At 36.8% G+C, this 19,324-nt stretch overlaps 1 protein-coding gene across 1 annotated transcript; it reads left to right on the forward strand.

Moving 5' to 3' along the window:
- The first annotated feature begins 2,239 nt into the window (after positions 1-2,239).
- Positions 2,240-14,782, forward strand: LOC136177353 (mucin-22-like). The gene is made up of 32 exons (XM_065950342.1): positions 2,240-2,406; positions 2,502-2,677; positions 2,946-3,010; positions 3,209-3,378; positions 3,474-3,658; positions 3,927-3,991; positions 4,190-4,359; positions 4,455-4,639; positions 4,908-4,972; positions 5,171-5,340; positions 5,436-5,620; positions 5,889-5,953; positions 6,152-6,321; positions 6,417-6,592; positions 6,861-6,925; positions 7,124-7,293; positions 7,389-7,573; positions 7,842-7,906; positions 8,105-8,274; positions 8,370-8,554; positions 8,823-8,887; positions 9,086-9,255; positions 9,351-9,526; positions 9,795-9,859; positions 10,058-10,227; positions 11,070-11,401; positions 11,532-11,596; positions 11,791-11,975; positions 12,554-12,759; positions 13,468-13,529; positions 13,626-13,774; positions 13,907-14,782. Exons 1-32 carry the CDS (start codon positions 2,244-2,246, stop codon positions 13,993-13,995), a joined length of 4,584 nt encoding a protein of 1,527 aa, XP_065806414.1. The 5' UTR covers positions 2,240-2,243; the 3' UTR covers positions 13,996-14,782.
- The last annotated feature ends 4,542 nt before the right edge of the window (positions 14,783-19,324 follow it).

Consider the following 19,324-nt stretch of genomic DNA (forward strand, 5'->3'; position numbering starts at 1 on the left):
AGTTTTTTGGGACTGATTTCAACCAGACCAATGTCATCAAATTTAGGTAATCTTTAGAGGCTTACAAGTCTCAGAAATAAACTACATCACAATATAACCAGGAAACCATCTTTTGGCCAATGGTCAAACAGATTTAAAGACTTCAGTTGGCTGTAGGAATTGCAATCTAATATTAAAGTGGGGGAAAATCCATGCAATTTTTAAAACAATTGTAATTTATGTGTGTGTTTTTTATTTCAAATAGTCCGGACATGGAAAACGTCAGAGTATCGGTGGAGGTGAAGTTTAACGACACACTTCCAAAGGATGAAATTCCAGAGGCTTCCAAGGTTGTAGAAGTCTTAGTGGAGGCTGTGGAAAGCAGCAGCATGACCTTCAACCTCACTATTAATACCACCTCCATCAAAGTAATTGGTGAGTCAAAAATTCCTTTGTGAATTGACTTTTCCTTCCCTCAAGTATCAATACTGGCCAGATCACATCCTAATAATTACCTTTTGTCATCCATCACACATGACCTTTAGACTCAACAAATGGTGGATCAACAACCAGTGGATCAACAACCAGTGGACCAACGACGACTGTAGACACTGAAAGGCTGCCTGTTGTGGCTCTGGACGTAACTTTAACAGGAAAACAATTTGAAGAAGCACTCAACAATCTCAGCAGCACAGAATATATTGAGCTTGAAAAGCAAGTTGTATGGATGGTGCGTATAACACAAAGTACCCTATTCAAAGCATCTACAGCACATGTTCAAGAGTTTCATATAGCGCTTAAGCAAAATGAAAGTTCTCATTGAACTTACACAAAGAGAAGGTCTTGCCAGTACTCTTTGTGATATTATTTTAAGGCCAGACTTGATCCACGTTAAGAAGGCTGCCTCGATTAATTTTGCCTTTGTGTCTGATGTCATTTAAAAAGCCATTGCAATTTAAGCATGTTTTATGTTTGACATTGTTCCTTCTTGTTCACAGTGCGACTTCATCTTTGGACAGTCTTTTGGGCCTGATTTCAACCAGACCAATGTCATCAAATTTAGGTAATCTTTAGAGGCTTACAAGTCTCAGAAATAAACTACATCACATTATAACTAGGAAACCATCTTTTGGCCAATGGTCAAACGTATTTAAAGACTTCAGTTGGCCGTAGGAATTGCAATCTAATATTAAAGTGGGCGAAAATCCATGCAATTTTTAAAACAATTGTACTTTATGAGTGTGTTTTTTATTTTAAATAGTCCAGACATGGAAAACGTCAGAGTATCGGTGGAGTTGAGGTTTAACAACACACTTCCAAAGGATGAAATTCCAGAGGCTTCCGCGGTTGTAGAAGTCTTAGTGGAGGCTGTGGAAAGCAGCAGCATGACCTTCAACCTCACTATTAATACCACCTCCATCAAAGTAATTGGTGAGTCAAAAATTCCTTTGTGAATTGACTTTTCCTTCCCTCAAGTATCAATACTGGCCAGATCACATCCTAATAATTACCTTTTGTCATCCATCACACATGACCTGTAGACTCAACAAATGGTGGATCAACAACCAGTGGATCAACAACCAGTGGACCAACGACGACTGTAGACACTGAAAGGCTGCCTGTTGTGGCTCTGGACGTAACTTTAACAGGAAAACAATTTGAAGAAGCACTCAACAATCTCAGCAGCACAGAATATATTGAGCTTGAAAAGCAAGTTGTATGGATGGTGCGTATAACACAAAGTACCCTATTCAAAGCATCTACAGCACATGTTCAAGAGTTTCATATAGCGCTTAAGCAAAATGAAAGTTCTCATTGAACTTACACAAAGAGAAGGTCTTGCCAGTACTCTTTGTGATATTATTTTAAGGCCAGACTTGATCCACGTTAAGAAGGCTGCCTCGATTAATTTTGCCTTTGTGTCTGATGTCATTTAAAAAGCCACTGCAATTTAAGCATGTTTTATGTTTGACATTGTTCCTTCTTGTTCACAGTGCGACTTCATCTTTGGACAGTCTTTTGGGCCTGATTTCAACCAGACCAATGTCATCAAATTTAGGTAATCTTTAGAGGCTTACAAGTCTCAGAAATAAACTACATCACATTATAACTAGGAAACCATCTTTTGGCCAATGGTCAAACGTATTTAAAGACTTCAGTTGGCCGTAGGAATTGCAATCTAATATTAAAGTGGGCGAAAATCCATGCAATTTTTAAAACAATTGTACTTTATGAGTGTGTTTTTTATTTTAAATAGTCCAGACATGGAAAACGTCAGAGTATCGGTGGAGTTGAGGTTTAACAACACACTTCCAAAGGATGAAATTCCAGAGGCTTCCGCGGTTGTAGAAGTCTTAGTGGAGGCTGTGGAAAGCAACAGCTTGACCTTCAACCTCACTATTAATACCACCTCCATCAAAGTAATTGGTGAGTCAAAAATTCCTTCGTGAATTAACTTTTCCTTCCCCCAAGTATCAATTCCTAATAATTACCTTTTGTCATCCATTACACATGACCTTTAGACTCAACAAATGGTGGATCAACAACCAGTGGATCAACAACCAGTGTTCCAACGACGACTGAAAGGCTGTCTGTTGTGGCTCTGGACGTAACCTTAACAGGAGAACAATTTGAAGAAGCACTCAACAATCGCAGCAGTACAGAATATATTGAGCTTGAAAAGCAAGTTGTATGGCTGGTGCGTATAACACAAAGTACCCTATTCAAAGCATCTACAGCACATGTACAAGAGTTTCATATAGCGCTTAAGCAAAATGAAAGTTCTCATTGAACTTACACAAAGAGAAGGTCTTGCCAGTACTCTTTGTGGTATTATTTTAAGGCCAGACTTGATCCACTTTAAGAAGGCTGCCTTGATTAATTTTGCCTTTGTGTCTGATGTAGTTTAAAAAGCCACTGCAATTTAAGCATGTTTTATGTTTGACATTGTTCCTTCTTGTTCACAGTGCGACTTCATCTTTGGACAGTCTTTTGGGACTGATTTCAACCAGACCAATGTCATCAAATTTAGGTAATCTTTAGAGGCTTACAAGTCTCAGAAATAAACTACATCACATTATAACCAGGAAACCATCTTTTGGCCAATGGTCAAACAGATTTAAAGACTTCAGTTGGCCATAGCAATAGCAATCTAATATTAAAGTGGGGAAAAAGCCATGCAATTTTTAAAACAATTGTAATTTATGTGTGTGTTTTTTATTTTAAATAGTCCGGACATGGAAAACGTCAGAGTATCGGTGGATTTGAAGTTTAACAACACACTTCCAAAGGATGAAATTCCAGAGGCTTCCGCGGTTGTAGAAGTCTTAGTGGAGGCTGTGGAAAGCAACAGCTTGACCTTCAACCTCACTATTAATACCACCTCCATCAAAGTAATTGGTGAGTCAAAAATTCCTTCGTGAATTAACTTTTCCTTCCCCCAAGTATCAATTCCTAATAATTACCTTTTGTCATCCATTACACATGACCTTTAGACTCAACAAATGGTGGATCAACAACCAGTGGATCAACAACCAGTGTTCCAACGACGACTGTAGACACTGAAAGGCTGTCTGTTGTGGCTCTGGACGTAACCTTAACAGGAGAACAATTTGAAGAAGCACTCAACAATCGCAGCAGTACAGAATATATTGAGCTTGAAAAGCAAGTTGTATGGCTGGTGCGTATAACACAAAGTACCCTATTCAAAGCATCTACAGCACATGTTCAAGAGTTTCATATAGCGCTTAAGCAAAATGAAAGTTCTCATTGAACTTACACAAAGAGAAGGTCTTGCCAGTACTCTTTGTAGTATTATTTTAAGGCCAGACTTGATCCACTTTAAGAAGGCTGCCTTGATTAATTTTGCCTTTGTGTCTGATGTAGTTTAAAAAGCCACTGCAATTTAAGCATGTTTTATGTTTGACATTGTTCCTTCTTGTTCACAGTGCGACTTCATCTTTGGACAGTCTTTTGGGACTGATTTCAACCAGACCAATGTCATCAAATTTAGGTAATCTTTAGAGGCTTACAAGTCTCAGAAATAAACTACATCACATTATAACCAGGAAACCATCTTTTGGCCAATGGTCAAACAGATTTAAAGACTTCAGTTGGCCATAGCAATAGCAATCTAATATTAAAGTGGGGAAAAAGCCATGCAATTTTTAAAACAATTGTAATTTATGTGTGTGTTTTTTATTTTAAATAGTCCGGACATGGAAAACGTCAGAGTATCGGTGGATTTGAAGTTTAACAACACACTTCCAAAGGATGAAATTCCAGAGGCTTCCGCGGTTGTAGAAGTCTTAGTGGAGGCTGTGGAAAGCAACAGCTTGACCTTCAACCTCACTATTAATACCACCTCCATCAAAATAATTGGTGAGTCAAAAATTCCTTCGTGAATTAACTTTTCCTTCCCCCAAGTATCAATTCCTAATAATTACCTTTTGTCATCCATTACACATGACCTTTAGACTCAACAAATGGTGGATCAACAACCAGTGGATCAACAACCAGTGTTCCAACGACGACTGTAGACACTGAAAGGCTGTCTGTTGTGGCTCTGGACGTAACCTTAACAGGAGAACAATTTGAAGAAGCACTCAACAATCGCAGCAGTACAGAATATATTGAGCTTGAAAAGCAAGTTGTATGGCTGGTGCGTATAACACAAAGTACCCTATTCAAAGCATCTACAGCACATGTTCAAGAGTTTCATATAGCGCTTAAGCAAAATGAAAGTTCTCATTGAACTTACACAAAGAGAAGGTCTTGCCAGTACTCTTTGTGGTATTATTTTAAGGCCAGACTTGATCCACTTTAAGAAGGCTGCCTTGATTAATTTTGCCTTTGTGTCTGATGTAGTTTAAAAAGCCACTGCAATTTAAGCATGTTTTATGTTTGACATTGTTCCTTCTTGTTCACAGTGCGACTTCATCTTTGGACAGTCTTTTGGGACTGATTTCAACCAGACCAATGTCATCAAATTTAGGTAATCTTTAGAGGCTTACAAGTCTCAGAAATAAACTACATCACATTATAACCAGGAAACCATCTTTTGGCCAATGGTCAAACAGATTTAAAGACTTCAGTTGGCCATAGCAATAGCAATCTAATATTAAAGTGGGGAAAAAGCCATGCAATTTTTAAAACAATTGTAATTTATGTGTGTGTTTTTTATTTTAAATAGTCCGGACATGGAAAACGTCAGAGTATCGGTGGATTTGAAGTTTAACAACACACTTCCAAAGGATGAAATTCCAGAGGCTTCCGCGGTTGTAGAAGTCTTAGTGGAGGCTGTGGAAAGCAACAGCTTGACCTTCAACCTCACTATTAATACCACCTCCATCAAAGTAATTGGTGAGTCAAAAATTCCTTCGTGAATTAACTTTTCCTTCCCCCAAGTATCAATTCCTAATAATTACCTTTTGTCATCCATTACACATGACCTTTAGACTCAACAAATGGTGGATCAACAACCAGTGGATCAACAACCAGTGTTCCAACGACGACTGTAGACACTGAAAGGCTGTCTGTTGTGGCTCTGGACGTAACCTTAACAGGAGAACAATTTGAAGAAGCACTCAACAATCGCAGCAGTACAGAATATATTGAGCTTGAAAAGCAAGTTGTATGGCTGGTGCGTATAACACAAAGTACCCTATTCAAAGCATCTACAGCACATGTTCAAGAGTTTCATATAGCGCTTAAGCAAAATGAAAGTTCTCATTGAACTTACACAAAGAGAAGGTCTTGCCAGTACTCTTTGTAGTATTATTTTAAGGCCAGACTTGATCCACTTTAAGAAGGCTGCCTTGATTCATTTTGCCTTTGTGTCTGATGTAGTTTAAAAAGCCACTGCAATTTAAGCATGTTTTATGTTTGACATTGTTCCTTCTTGTTCACAGTGCGACTTCATCTTTGGACAGTCTTTTGGGACTGATTTCAACCAGACCAGTGTCATCAAATTTAGGTAATCTTTAGAGGCTTAAAAGTCTCAGAAATAAACTACATCACATTATAACCAGGAAACCATCTTTTGGCCAATGGTCAAACAGATTTAAAGACTTCAGTTGGCCATAGCAATAGCAATCTAATATTAAAGTGGGCGAAAATCCATGCAATTTTTAAAACAATTGTACTTTATGAGTGTGTTTTTTATTTTAAATAGTCCAGACATGGAAAACGTCAGAGTATCGGTGGAGTTGAGGTTTAACAACACACTTCCAAAGGATGAAATTCCAGAGGCTTCCGCGGTTGTAGAAGTCTTAGTGGAGGCTGTGGAAAGCAACAGCTTGACCTTCAACCTCACTATTAATACCACCTCCATCAAAGTAATTGGTGAGTCAAAAATTCCTTCGTGAATTAACTTTTCCTTCCCCCAAGTATCAATTCCTAATAATTACCTTTTGTCATCCATTACACATGACCTTTAGACTCAACAAATGGTGGATCAACAACCAGTGGATCAACAACCAGTGTTCCAACGACGACTGAAAGGCTGTCTGTTGTGGCTCTGGACGTAACCTTAACAGGAGAACAATTTGAAGAAGCACTCAACAATCGCAGCAGTACAGAATATATTGAGCTTGAAAAGCAAGTTGTATGGCTGGTGCGTATAACACAAAGTACCCTATTCAAAGCATCTACAGCACATGTACAAGAGTTTCATATAGCGCTTAAGCAAAATGAAAGTTCTCATTGAACTTACACAAAGAGAAGGTCTTGCCAGTACTCTTTGTGGTATTATTTTAAGGCCAGACTTGATCCACTTTAAGAAGGCTGCCTTGATTAATTTTGCCTTTGTGTCTGATGTAGTTTAAAAAGCCACTGCAATTTAAGCATGTTTTATGTTTGACATTGTTCCTTCTTGTTCACAGTGCGACTTCATCTTTGGACAGTCTTTTGGGACTGATTTCAACCAGACCAATGTCATCAAATTTAGGTAATCTTTAGAGGCTTACAAGTCTCAGAAATAAACTACATCACATTATAACCAGGAAACCATCTTTTGGCCAATGGTCAAACAGATTTAAAGACTTCAGTTGGCCATAGCAATAGCAATCTAATATTAAAGTGGGGAAAAAGCCATGCAATTTTTAAAACAATTGTAATTTATGTGTGTGTTTTTTATTTTAAATAGTCCGGACATGGAAAACGTCAGAGTATCGGTGGATTTGAAGTTTAACAACACACTTCCAAAGGATGAAATTCCAGAGGCTTCCGCGGTTGTAGAAGTCTTAGTGGAGGCTGTGGAAAGCAACAGCTTGACCTTCAACCTCACTATTAATACCACCTCCATCAAAGTAATTGGTGAGTCAAAAATTCCTTCGTGAATTAACTTTTCCTTCCCCCAAGTATCAATTCCTAATAATTACCTTTTGTCATCCATTACACATGACCTTTAGACTCAACAAATGGTGGATCAACAACCAGTGGATCAACAACCAGTGTTCCAACGACGACTGTAGACACTGAAAGGCTGTCTGTTGTGGCTCTGGACGTAACCTTAACAGGAGAACAATTTGAAGAAGCACTCAACAATCGCAGCAGTACAGAATATATTGAGCTTGAAAAGCAAGTTGTATGGCTGGTGCGTATAACACAAAGTACCCTATTCAAAGCATCTACAGCACATGTTCAAGAGTTTCATATAGCGCTTAAGCAAAATGAAAGTTCTCATTGAACTTACACAAAGAGAAGGTCTTGCCAGTACTCTTTGTAGTATTATTTTAAGGCCAGACTTGATCCACTTTAAGAAGGCTGCCTTGATTAATTTTGCCTTTGTGTCTGATGTAGTTTAAAAAGCCACTGCAATTTAAGCATGTTTTATGTTTGACATTGTTCCTTCTTGTTCACAGTGCGACTTCATCTTTGGACAGTCTTTTGGGACTGATTTCAACCAGACCAATGTCATCAAATTTAGGTAATCTTTAGAGGCTTACAAGTCTCAGAAATAAACTACATCACATTATAACCAGGAAACCATCTTTTGGCCAATGGTCAAACAGATTTAAAGACTTCAGTTGGCCATAGCAATAGCAATCTAATATTAAAGTGGGGAAAAAGCCATGCAATTTTTAAAACAATTGTAATTTATGTGTGTGTTTTTTATTTTAAATAGTCCGGACATGGAAAACGTCAGAGTATCGGTGGATTTGAAGTTTAACAACACACTTCCAAAGGATGAAATTCCAGAGGCTTCCGCGGTTGTAGAAGTCTTAGTGGAGGCTGTGGAAAGCAACAGCTTGACCTTCAACCTCACTATTAATACCACCTCCATCAAAATAATTGGTGAGTCAAAAATTCCTTCGTGAATTAACTTTTCCTTCCCCCAAGTATCAATTCCTAATAATTACCTTTTGTCATCCATTACACATGACCTTTAGACTCAACAAATGGTGGATCAACAACCAGTGGATCAACAACCAGTGTTCCAACGACGACTGTAGACACTGAAAGGCTGTCTGTTGTGGCTCTGGACGTAACCTTAACAGGAGAACAATTTGAAGAAGCACTCAACAATCGCAGCAGTACAGAATATATTGAGCTTGAAAAGCAAGTTGTATGGCTGGTGCGTATAACACAAAGTACCCTATTCAAAGCATCTACAGCACATGTTCAAGAGTTTCATATAGCGCTTAAGCAAAATGAAAGTTCTCATTGAACTTACACAAAGAGAAGGTCTTGCCAGTACTCTTTGTGGTATTATTTTAAGGCCAGACTTGATCCACTTTAAGAAGGCTGCCTTGATTAATTTTGCCTTTGTGTCTGATGTAGTTTAAAAAGCCACTGCAATTTAAGCATGTTTTATGTTTGACATTGTTCCTTCTTGTTCACAGTGCGACTTCATCTTTGGACAGTCTTTTGGGACTGATTTCAACCAGACCAATGTCATCAAATTTAGGTAATCTTTAGAGGCTTACAAGTCTCAGAAATAAACTACATCACATTATAACCAGGAAACCATCTTTTGGCCAATGGTCAAACAGATTTAAAGACTTCAGTTGGCCATAGCAATAGCAATCTAATATTAAAGTGGGGAAAAAGCCATGCAATTTTTAAAACAATTGTAATTTATGTGTGTGTTTTTTATTTTAAATAGTCCGGACATGGAAAACGTCAGAGTATCGGTGGATTTGAAGTTTAACAACACACTTCCAAAGGATGAAATTCCAGAGGCTTCCGCGGTTGTAGAAGTCTTAGTGGAGGCTGTGGAAAGCAACAGCTTGACCTTCAACCTCACTATTAATACCACCTCCATCAAAGTAATTGGTGAGTCAAAAATTCCTTCGTGAATTAACTTTTCCTTCCCCCAAGTATCAATTCCTAATAATTACCTTTTGTCATCCATTACACATGACCTTTAGACTCAACAAATGGTGGATCAACAACCAGTGGATCAACAACCAGTGTTCCAACGACGACTGAAAAGCTGTCTGTTGTGGCTCTGGACGTAACCTTAACAGGAGAACAATTTGAAGAAGCACTCAACAATCGCAGCAGCACAGAATATATTGAGCTTGAAAAGCAAGTTGTATGGATGGTGCGTATAACACAAAGTACCCTATTCAAAGCATCTACAGCACATGTTCAAGAGTTTCATATAGCGCTTTAGCAAAATGAAAGTTCTCATTGAACTTACACAAAGAGAAGGTCTTGCCAGTACTCTTTGTGATATTATTTTAAGGCCAGACTTGATCCACGTTAAGAAGGCTGCCTTGATTCATTTTGCCTTTGTGTCTGATGTAGTTTAAAAAGCCACTGCAATTTAAGCATGTTTTATGTTTGACATTGTTCCTTCTTGTTCACAGTGCGACTTCATCTTTGGACAGTCTTTTGGGACTGATTTCAACCAGACCAGTGTCATCAAATTTAGGTAATCTTTAGAGGCTTGCAAGTCTCAGAAATAAACTACATCACATTATAACCAGGAAACCATCTTTTGGCCAATGGTCAAACAGATTTAAAGACTTCAGTTGGCCATAGCAATAGCAATCTAATATTAAAGTGGGGAAAAAGCCATGCAATTTTTAAAACAATTGTAATTTATGTGTGTGTTTTTTATTTTAAATAGTCCGGACATGGAAAACGTCAGAGTATCGGTGGATTTGAAGTTTAACAACACACTTCCAAAGGATGAAATTCCAGAGGCTTCCAAGGTTGTAGAAGTTTTCGTAAAGGCTTTGGAAAATGGCAGTAACATCTTCAACCTGACAATTAATGCTACATCTATTGAAGTAATCGGTAAGTAAATATTTCATATTTTATGAATTTTAAGTATTTGTTTTTTTAAATCCAAAATTTTCCTTCATTCAGAACCATATTTGATTTTACTTTTCCGTTTTTGGTCCATTATTTTTTGTGTTATTACACTCTATCTAAATGGGCAACAACAATTTTCCGGTGGCTTTAGGAACTTACAGAACATGATATGCGAGTGCATCTCTCATGTTGGTTTATTTTGCTCAAACATGTTGCCGTCGTGTCAACACATTACATCATAGCTTCACTCATGATAATCGCCAGGTTAAATGGTTGGTCAAGAAAAGCAAAAGGTGGAGCAGAGAGGGCTAGAATTATAATTAATGAGATGTTACTCTGCTTGCTAAAGACACACAGTTAACTGTGATGGAAAAACACTGAGAAGGTGGACTCCTTGCTATGATGTGCTATCTGACTTGTAGCTGATAAGCTTCACATGTACATCACACTCTGGATTGTTTGTGAATGTAAAGTCACTCTCTAGGTTGTTTGATTTGGTCTATTGCACCATGCAGACATGACTCATGATTGTTAGTATGTCAGTACACGATTGGACACATTGTAAGACCCAAGCAGGACACCGTTTTGCATTCAGTTCCTGGCAAGTAGCTAAGCTCCCCCCCCCCCCCCCCCAAAAAAAAAGCACATTCTTAACATTCGACAAAGAAAAGCAGTTAAAAAAAACACATGATACTTGTGCTGTAAACTTTTGTGACTCAGCATTAAAACAATTTAATAATTTCGAATACTTTCTGCACTCAGTATGATTGCCAGTTAACCTATAAATGTTTGTACCTTTTATTTCTATTTTGAAACACTTTTAGGGTCGACAATATCAAATGGAACAACAACAACAACGGCTGGGCCAACGACAAGTGGTGGATCCACAATAGTTGGTGCTTCAAGTACAGTTGGTGGGTCAGGGGCAACTGAAGCAACCGTGACCACCAGTGGGTCAACAACTATTGATGGATCATTAACAACTAGTGGTGGTTCTCTTCCAACAAGAGGGTCGACAACAATTGGTTCCATAGTGACCCAAGCTTCCTCACCAGTTTTTACTCTTGCAGCAACCTTGGAAGAACCTTTTGTGGACGAACTCAGTGACCCAAACAGTGTTCAATTCAAAGCACTTGAAGTACAAGTTGTAACAGTGGTTCGTAAAATTTAAGTTTCTGATTATTCAAAATGCATTTCAAGGCAAATTCCTTTAAGCTTTTGCTTTATTTGATTCAGGGGCTTCTTCCATTGGACTCATTTCTTTTGCCTTTTATTTCCCTTCACAGTGTGACATAATCTACCGTACAAGATATGGAACCTTGTTTATTCGCACCATTGTGATACGATTCAGGTAATACTCCTAGCCTTGAAAGCATTGTTCTGAATACATTTTCTTATAACTGAAAGAGTACATTGTTGGTTTTGAGTCTCAACTTAAGTGAGTTTTGCAGTAACTATGAATGTTAAAAAACATACATCAAAACACATTCTAAATAGCTGGAAAAATCTGATTAAGTTTTGTGTGTGTTTTTTTAATTAATTTAGGCGTGCAATAGTAAGGACTCGAATGGAAGGCACTCAAGCGGAGGTTGCTCTCGTGTTCAACAATACAGTTACAGAAGAACAAATCCCTGCAGAGGCTGAATTGGTAAAAACTTTACAAGACGCTTTGGCTAACCCCAACAATACGTTCAACATCTCTGTTGATCCAGCGACCATTGAAGTCATGCGTAAGTAACAATGTTTTCGATTTTGTTATTATTATAATGTATTCAATGTTTTTTCTTCGTCATCTTCTAAAATATAATCTGTTCATTTCGGATTTTGTTAATATTTGTTTATATGCAGGTATAGATATGTGTGAATGAATCCAAGTTTAGCATTTATGAAACAAACATTTCCAAGACATATGAAAATAATAGCTTTAGTTAAGTAACATTCATGAAGCCTCCAAATACGTCTTGAATCCTTCATTGAATTCGTCCATTTTTTTTGTATTACTGGTTTTTAAGAAGAGCATACATTTTCTGAAGTTAGTGACTGTTCTGTACATCAGTTAATCTTGTGAGTTTTCAAAATCTGAATGACTATTGACATAAAGTATATTATTAACTGCCATTTTGAACATTAAAGAATTAAAGTTAAATAGAAGGGCTTCCTAGCATAAACGAAAGAGTGTTAACGCAAATTTGGTTTTATTGGGGTTGAGAGATTGAAAATGCTGTGTTATGTGTTCCTTTATATAGGCATAAAGGGAACAAAAAGTATGAGCAGCCAACTTTATCTAATATTTTTCATTGTTTTACAGGAGATACAAATACAACTACAAGTTCTCCAACTGCAGCCCAGACTTCAATTGCAACAATGTCCTCTGTAACAACAGTTTTGGCAACAACTGAACAACTTGTGACACGGACACTGACTTTCCGCTCTGCTGGAGAGACATTTACAATTGACTTGCTGAATCCATCTTCTTCAGAATTTATCAATCGAGCTGCAATGATCAAATCTACTGTAAGTCTCTAGCTCTCAAGATGATCTGCATACAACTGACAAATCACATTAAACACTACCCATTCAAAAATGTTTTTAAAAATGAAAAAGGATCTCTTATTAAGGCCTTTTTCCTAAACATAAACTTAATGACCCACATCTTGGAGCTTTCTTTTCATGTCAGCCTGGCAGCACTCACAAGATCTAGGTTCTTGGTCCTGCTTGTGTTAACACTGTGTTAACAAATTGGGAAATTTTGGATATCATTTTTAAATAGATATATTATGAAACTATCAAGGCCAATGTTGGTTTTGTTTTACTGCTCTGTGTGTTTAGGTCAGAGAACAGTAAAGAGAATGTTAACATTTACATGTGTAAATATTTAACTTTATGCATTGTGCATTTAAAAGTCGAGCCCCACCAAAAGAGAAGGCTCAACTGAAGCAGTCAAAAAAGGGAAGCGGCTTCAAATCTCACACCACTTAACAGCTCGTTGGTTCCATGTGTGTCCCACAGTTGGCACCCCCAAACGACATCACGGCTGTTTGTCCGAATCTCCCACTGCTTACTTTTTCTATAAATTAAAGTGAAGACCGTTAAGAACCTCACAGATACTTGAATGAAGGAATTTGGAAAGTGTTATTCTTGAAACAATGTATAGTGTAGTGAAAGTACACCATAAGAGTGCTGAGCTTAATGGACTTGGATTTGTTTCTTTTATCCCTGCAGCTTGAACCAGTCTACAAGGCAACATTCTCTTCATTCAGGAACTTGACTGTGACTTCATTCAGGTAATTTGTCCCTGTTCTATCGATATGATCAAGGGGATGTTTTTTTATTAATTTGTTGAAAACTAAAACAGTATTTCTTCTGTATTTCTAATGCAGTAATGGATCGATTTTCAACAACATGGACCTTTCATTTGCAAACATGAATGTTCCTAATGGCACTCAGATTGCAAATGTTTTGGTTGCAGCAGCTTCAGATATCACAGCCTTTAACATTGACACCAGCTCAATATTTGTGAATGGCATACGTAAGTTATATAAATAAATAAATAACCCTGTAAATTGAATTTATTATTTCATCAGAAAAGAAAATACACAGGCAGAAGAAATAGTTGTATGTTCAAACAACAACTTAATTTCTTTTTCCCCCTCTTTTACAGAAGTTTCAGGCGGAGCGAGCCACAAAATCAGTCTCCTCACTGCATCCTTCCTTGTGCTGCTGTCATTGCTACTGTCAAACCAGCAATAGCGTCTGTGCTGGTATCCCTTTAAAACCATTTAGAAAGTGAATGCTATCACTGGGATAAAAAAGAACAACTGAGAGGATATCCTTTTCTATATGGCTGGGGTTGAATGATCATATATACTATTTAATCCTTAGTTAACAGGACAAGCATAATAATGTTTAATATATAAAAATGGCCTGTTGCCCTTTGCAGGTATAAGGGTTCATTCATGTTGCAAACTTTAAGCACCTTATCTTTAGATGATATTTATTATTGAAATTATAGGCATCAAAATCAGACGCAGCAGTCATATTTGGACTATTATTTTGATGATTCCTTACATAATATTTCCAGTTTGTGAAAATAAAAGACAAGGATAACCAATGAAATATTAACTTACTGTAGTCCAGATTGTTGGTTGCAATTAAATGAAAAAAAACGTGCCTTTTCAAATATAATAATTTCCTTGTGGAATTTCACTTGTCTAGTCAATAAAGCTGTCAGATATAAACACCTCAGATAAAGTCAAAGGATTTATCCTGCTCTTTACTCCAACCCTGACAGGGTCAGATTGATGTTCAAGGTCATGTAACTCTTTAACATGCTGTCAAAATAATGCTTCTTTTTCACTTCCTGCACTTATGATGTAATGTCATGATATCTGTGTTCTTAGAATTTAACTTTATTATTGTCATTTTTGTGTTTAAGTTAAGAAAAACAATCTGTCAACACTTCTAACATTCTATAATCATTTTTGATGAACTGGGAAAAACAATTATTTCTATTAAAGCTATTCCATATATCTTCAAACTTTTGGACCGTGTCTCATCATTTCCTTCTAATTTTTTTTTTTTTATGCTATCATCATAGCATATTAACCAAACGATCTGATTTGCTCATCTTTGACGTAACCCACAACAACTGTACATTGATTTAAGATCTTGCACAGAGGTTGATTTAAAAGCACAAAATCCCTCACAAAAAAATCAATGTAATTCAAGATCCAGATTGTTTGAATGTGTAAGTAAATATGTTTATGAAATCATTAAGGCAAAAGTGGATCTGACATTAATTACATTTGATGTATTCTTATTGCGTTGGGTGTGACCATTTTAGCCTTGTTCGTTCAAAATCAACCTCAGTGATTCAAAGCGCTCATGGGAGCAAATAAAATACAAACATAAGAACATCATTCAAAGTGGTGAGTGGCTTACTTTCATTGCTTATAATTACAACAAATACTATGCTTGAATCACTTTCTGTTGTAGGATGATATCAGTATACAAAAGCCCTGGTTCTGGTAAGGGCCACATTGAATGTGGTTTGTGGCCCAGCATCAGGGTCAGGATAGGGGGTCATCAAAAAGGGCTGACAGCCCAGGCCACTTGGCATCAATGCTGGTGACCATGCACTGATGGTCACAAGTCATCTGGAAAATCATTTGGAGTTAACAATAGAGTGTTAAAATAAATGTGTATTTGAAAGGACTCCAAGGTGGAGATAAAGGTGGTCCAACTGTGACACATGTGCTGTGTGAATATGTGCAAAAAGAGAATAAATTACCTTTAATTATCCAGTCAATGTGTCAGTATGACCAAACAATCAGTTTCCATTTGATGAGTAACAGTAATTAATTTTCTCCAAGGGAAACTTTTGTGTTACAGTGGCTACATAGAAAAATGTGTACTGTACTATAAAATGTAAAAAGTAGAATAAGTACAAAGGAGATGAAGCCAGACATGAGCAACATATTGCTATCAATGTGAAAGTTAAATGTAAAAATCTACATTGTGCATTTGAAATTGCAAGATTTACCTGAATGTTGAGGCTGTGGAATGATTTGAGATTCACATAATCCGCCTTCATTATCACCCAGATGCGCACTGATTGGTATGTGTGTGCAGTCGATTGCACCGATCACTCTGGGGAATCCTATGAAAAAAGTGGGCTACATTTAATATACAACACGAGATAGGGTCTACATTATATACATACACAAAGTTGATGTATAGGTAATGTAGCCTGTTTTATTTTATACTGTATTTGTCGTAAAAGCCCTCAAAAACACATCCATTAGTTGTGTGAGAGCCCCTGCTACCTTGTGAATGGCATTGCAGACTGTCTTTTTACTAATGCTCTGCATCACCCATAGCATACATAAAGGTACCAGATGAAAAAAAGCACAAGGCAATACAAACAGTCTGAGGGATAGTTATGGCGATACTTCGACATGTGTGTATGCAAGAGCTGGGGATCTTTCAATCCTCCAGTTGAGAGACAACTGACTTTACAACTGAGCCACACACAGCCACCCCTTGGGCCCTCATAATGGGGTCCATAACATCGATGGAGATTAACAGGACAGCCTATTCCTTCTCATTAATGCTATGCTGTGGAGCATAAGGCTGTAATTATTCCAAGGTCCTTGTCTGATGTTGTTTTATTCAGTTAAGACACTGTTCCATAGACTATCCTTTTTCTTCTTTGAAAAACAAAGTGACTGTAATGTTTCTATTTGCCACCAGAGGGCGCCATAATATATAAGACCTTTGATAAGATCACAATGCCTTCAGGCACAGAAATGCAAGAGACTGGAGAGACTGGAAATGCAATTTTTTGGACATGTCTGCATTGTACAAATTGTGTATAACCATAGACATTTCTGTAGGAAATCATATGAACAAAAAGCTGATCAGGAATGCACAATTTTAGTAACGATGTCTGTTCAATGAACAAATGTCATTTGCTCCGCAGGATCTATAATTCAGAAGCTCGACATGAAATACAAGAAGTTAGAGTTAAGATGTTGGAGATAAAGAACAAATTTAATAAACACATTAAAACATAACAGAGTGTCATACTTTGGGCTGTAAGGTTTGTTTGTTTGTTTGATTGTTTGTTTGTTTGTTTGTTTGTTTGTTTTGTCATCAGGCACAGTTTTGTCTCAAATCATACAAACTTAACTTTCCCTAAAACTTGGTAACTCCAAAACACAAGTGAAGTAAAGACAAACATAAATACAGATTCTTGTTGAAGTCCCACTGTTCTCACTTTACCTGTAGGGCTGGGATATAATTACATATAATTACAATCGAATTACAATCTTGTGATGTCACAGGACGTTTCAAGAGTCACTCCGAGGCTCTTTAAAGACTGAAACCTTGATTTCTGCTGGCCAAAAACCAAAATTATTGAGGCCCTGGTTTTTGCTGTGAGAACATTTAATGCCCTCTTCACTTCTGTTGCTGGTCCTCAGTAGGTTGTCAGCAACAAACACGTGTTTAAAGCTCCTGTGAGCATATTTGGGGTAATGTAGCTTTTGGCACCCCTTGTGGACATCTTATCTCTTTGCTTATCTCTTCCTGTACAAGTCTTAAATGGAAATCCCAAATTGTTCTCTTTTATAAATGTCAAACGTGCTACTCACAATGAAACTTTGGCTTGAACATTTTTACATTTTTATTTATTGTTTATTTTTACAGGGGCAGTGCACAATTAAATGTAATTGCACCAGAGTTAGCTAATAGCTAATGTGCATCTGTTAAAAGGCTGTTTCGGAATCATACAGTTAATCTCCTCTGTATAAATAATACTTTGTCTTCCTGTTGGTGTGGTTTACTGCTGCAGCTCCTATGTATGCATCAGTATAAAGTTCAGTCTGTTTCATCACCAGCTAAGAAGCTCCCCACTTTGAGCTTTAAATATGACATTTGATGGTTAAATTAGATGAAAACATGTCAAAATAATGTGCCTTTTGTAGAAGTGTAGTAAACATCATTTCCATTTAAGTGGAAGTTTAGTAACCACTTTAAAATCCTTCAAATAAAATCTATACCAGATCCAGTAGGGGATGATCTTACACTGTTTGTCAAGTTGAAGTGTTTGCCTTGCAAAGATAGAATCAGAGTTACAGTAGCTGCAGACAGCAAGCAATGCTAGTTGAACAGGAGTCAAAGTCAAAGTCAACTTTATTGTCAATTTCAAAATATGCCAGACATACAGTGGAATCGAAATTTTGTTTGTCTCTGTCCCGCGGTGTAATACAACCAAAATAGGGTAAAATAGATGAAATAAAATTAGGTAAAAATAAAATAAATAATATTTACAGTAATAAATTCTAAACTGTGCAAAATGTACAAAATGGTAAATAAAATAAAATAAAATTGAAAGAAAAAGTAAACTTGTGCAATATGTGCAATGTGCAGTAAACTGATTGTACTTTTGAAAAGTTAGCTTCAGAGTTATTAGTTCAGAGTTCTTGGAGCTGAGTGGAGTGACATGTATGATAGCCTCCTCTAAACCTCACTGAAAGTTTTGTATGTACTGGAATGAATGAACAAATTAAATTAATCTTTTATTTTTATGTCTGGCCTCATATGGCCCATCCCTATGGGATTATAAAGACATATTTAAGGAAAACATTTCCTAATGCCATCACACTAACACAAAATGAAACAAATACAAAAATGATTCAAAGATAAAAGTAACAATTCAACAGCAAAACACTGGTATAACTCGATAAATACCTCATACGAAAGAAAAAGAAACAGCGGGACAGAGATTAGATTAGAATAGATCTCTATATAGCTGTACATACACACAGGCCACAGAACTGTATATACACCATTAGTCTTAATATAAAATAATATCTTTAAATCTTAATATTTGTATTTTATATTTCTGTAAGTTGTCTGTAGTCATCTATAAATATTATAAAAGCTAAATTACATTTTTATCTTGCATTTAAAAAAAACTTAAACCTGCACAGCTCTGTTAGTTTAATATTTAATCTTTGTTATTCTTTAATTGTAGTTAATTTTGTGTTTTATTTTGACTAAAATTAGATATTGTGAAATTATGAGGTTTTGAAAAAGACATTTAATGATATCACTATCCTGAAGCATGCTATGTGTGTTGGTACTTCGTCATAAAATGGACAATACAGTAAAAAGTGAGTTTCGCCTTCTACTTCTCCAGGTTCACAGTAATGACATGATCTTTGGTCTTCTTCGGTTCCAGTATATTGACCAGCAATGGTAATATCCCAGAGTGAAACTGGGAACAGAGAGAATGCAGGCTCTTTGATAGGTCATACACAACATTATTTTTGCATTCATGAACAGTTTTAAATAGACAATACGTTCGTAATTTCGCTGCTTAAGCGTAATTTTTACTTGTGATTAACCTGTTTTTTAAATATCATGGCACGTTCTTTAAACATCCCCACATCCACCTTCTGTCTGTGGCTGTCAAGATGCCCAAGCCCATGCTCATGAAGAAGATCACACATTTTTGACCACATTTGCATTTTTGTGAGATCCCACATGGAAATCTTGCTTGCCACTCTGCTGT

This window comes from Labrus bergylta, chromosome 22 (assembly GCF_963930695.1).
Source record: "Labrus bergylta chromosome 22, fLabBer1.1, whole genome shotgun sequence".
Classification (NCBI taxonomy): domain Eukaryota; kingdom Metazoa; phylum Chordata; class Actinopteri; order Labriformes; family Labridae; genus Labrus; species Labrus bergylta.

Excerpts from the sequence above, each read along its gene's own strand:
- LOC136177353 (XM_065950342.1), top strand. The coding sequence starts at position 2,244 with ATGGAAAACGTCAGAGTATCGGTGGAGTTGAGGTTTAACAACACACTT. Across the intron at positions 5,621-5,888 it reads AAAAGCAAGTTGTATGGCTG|TGCGACTTCATCTTTGGACA; the intron begins GTGCGTATAACA and ends TCTTGTTCACAG. Across the intron at positions 9,860-10,057 it reads ACCAGTGTCATCAAATTTAG|TCCGGACATGGAAAACGTCA; the intron begins GTAATCTTTAGA and ends TATTTTAAATAG.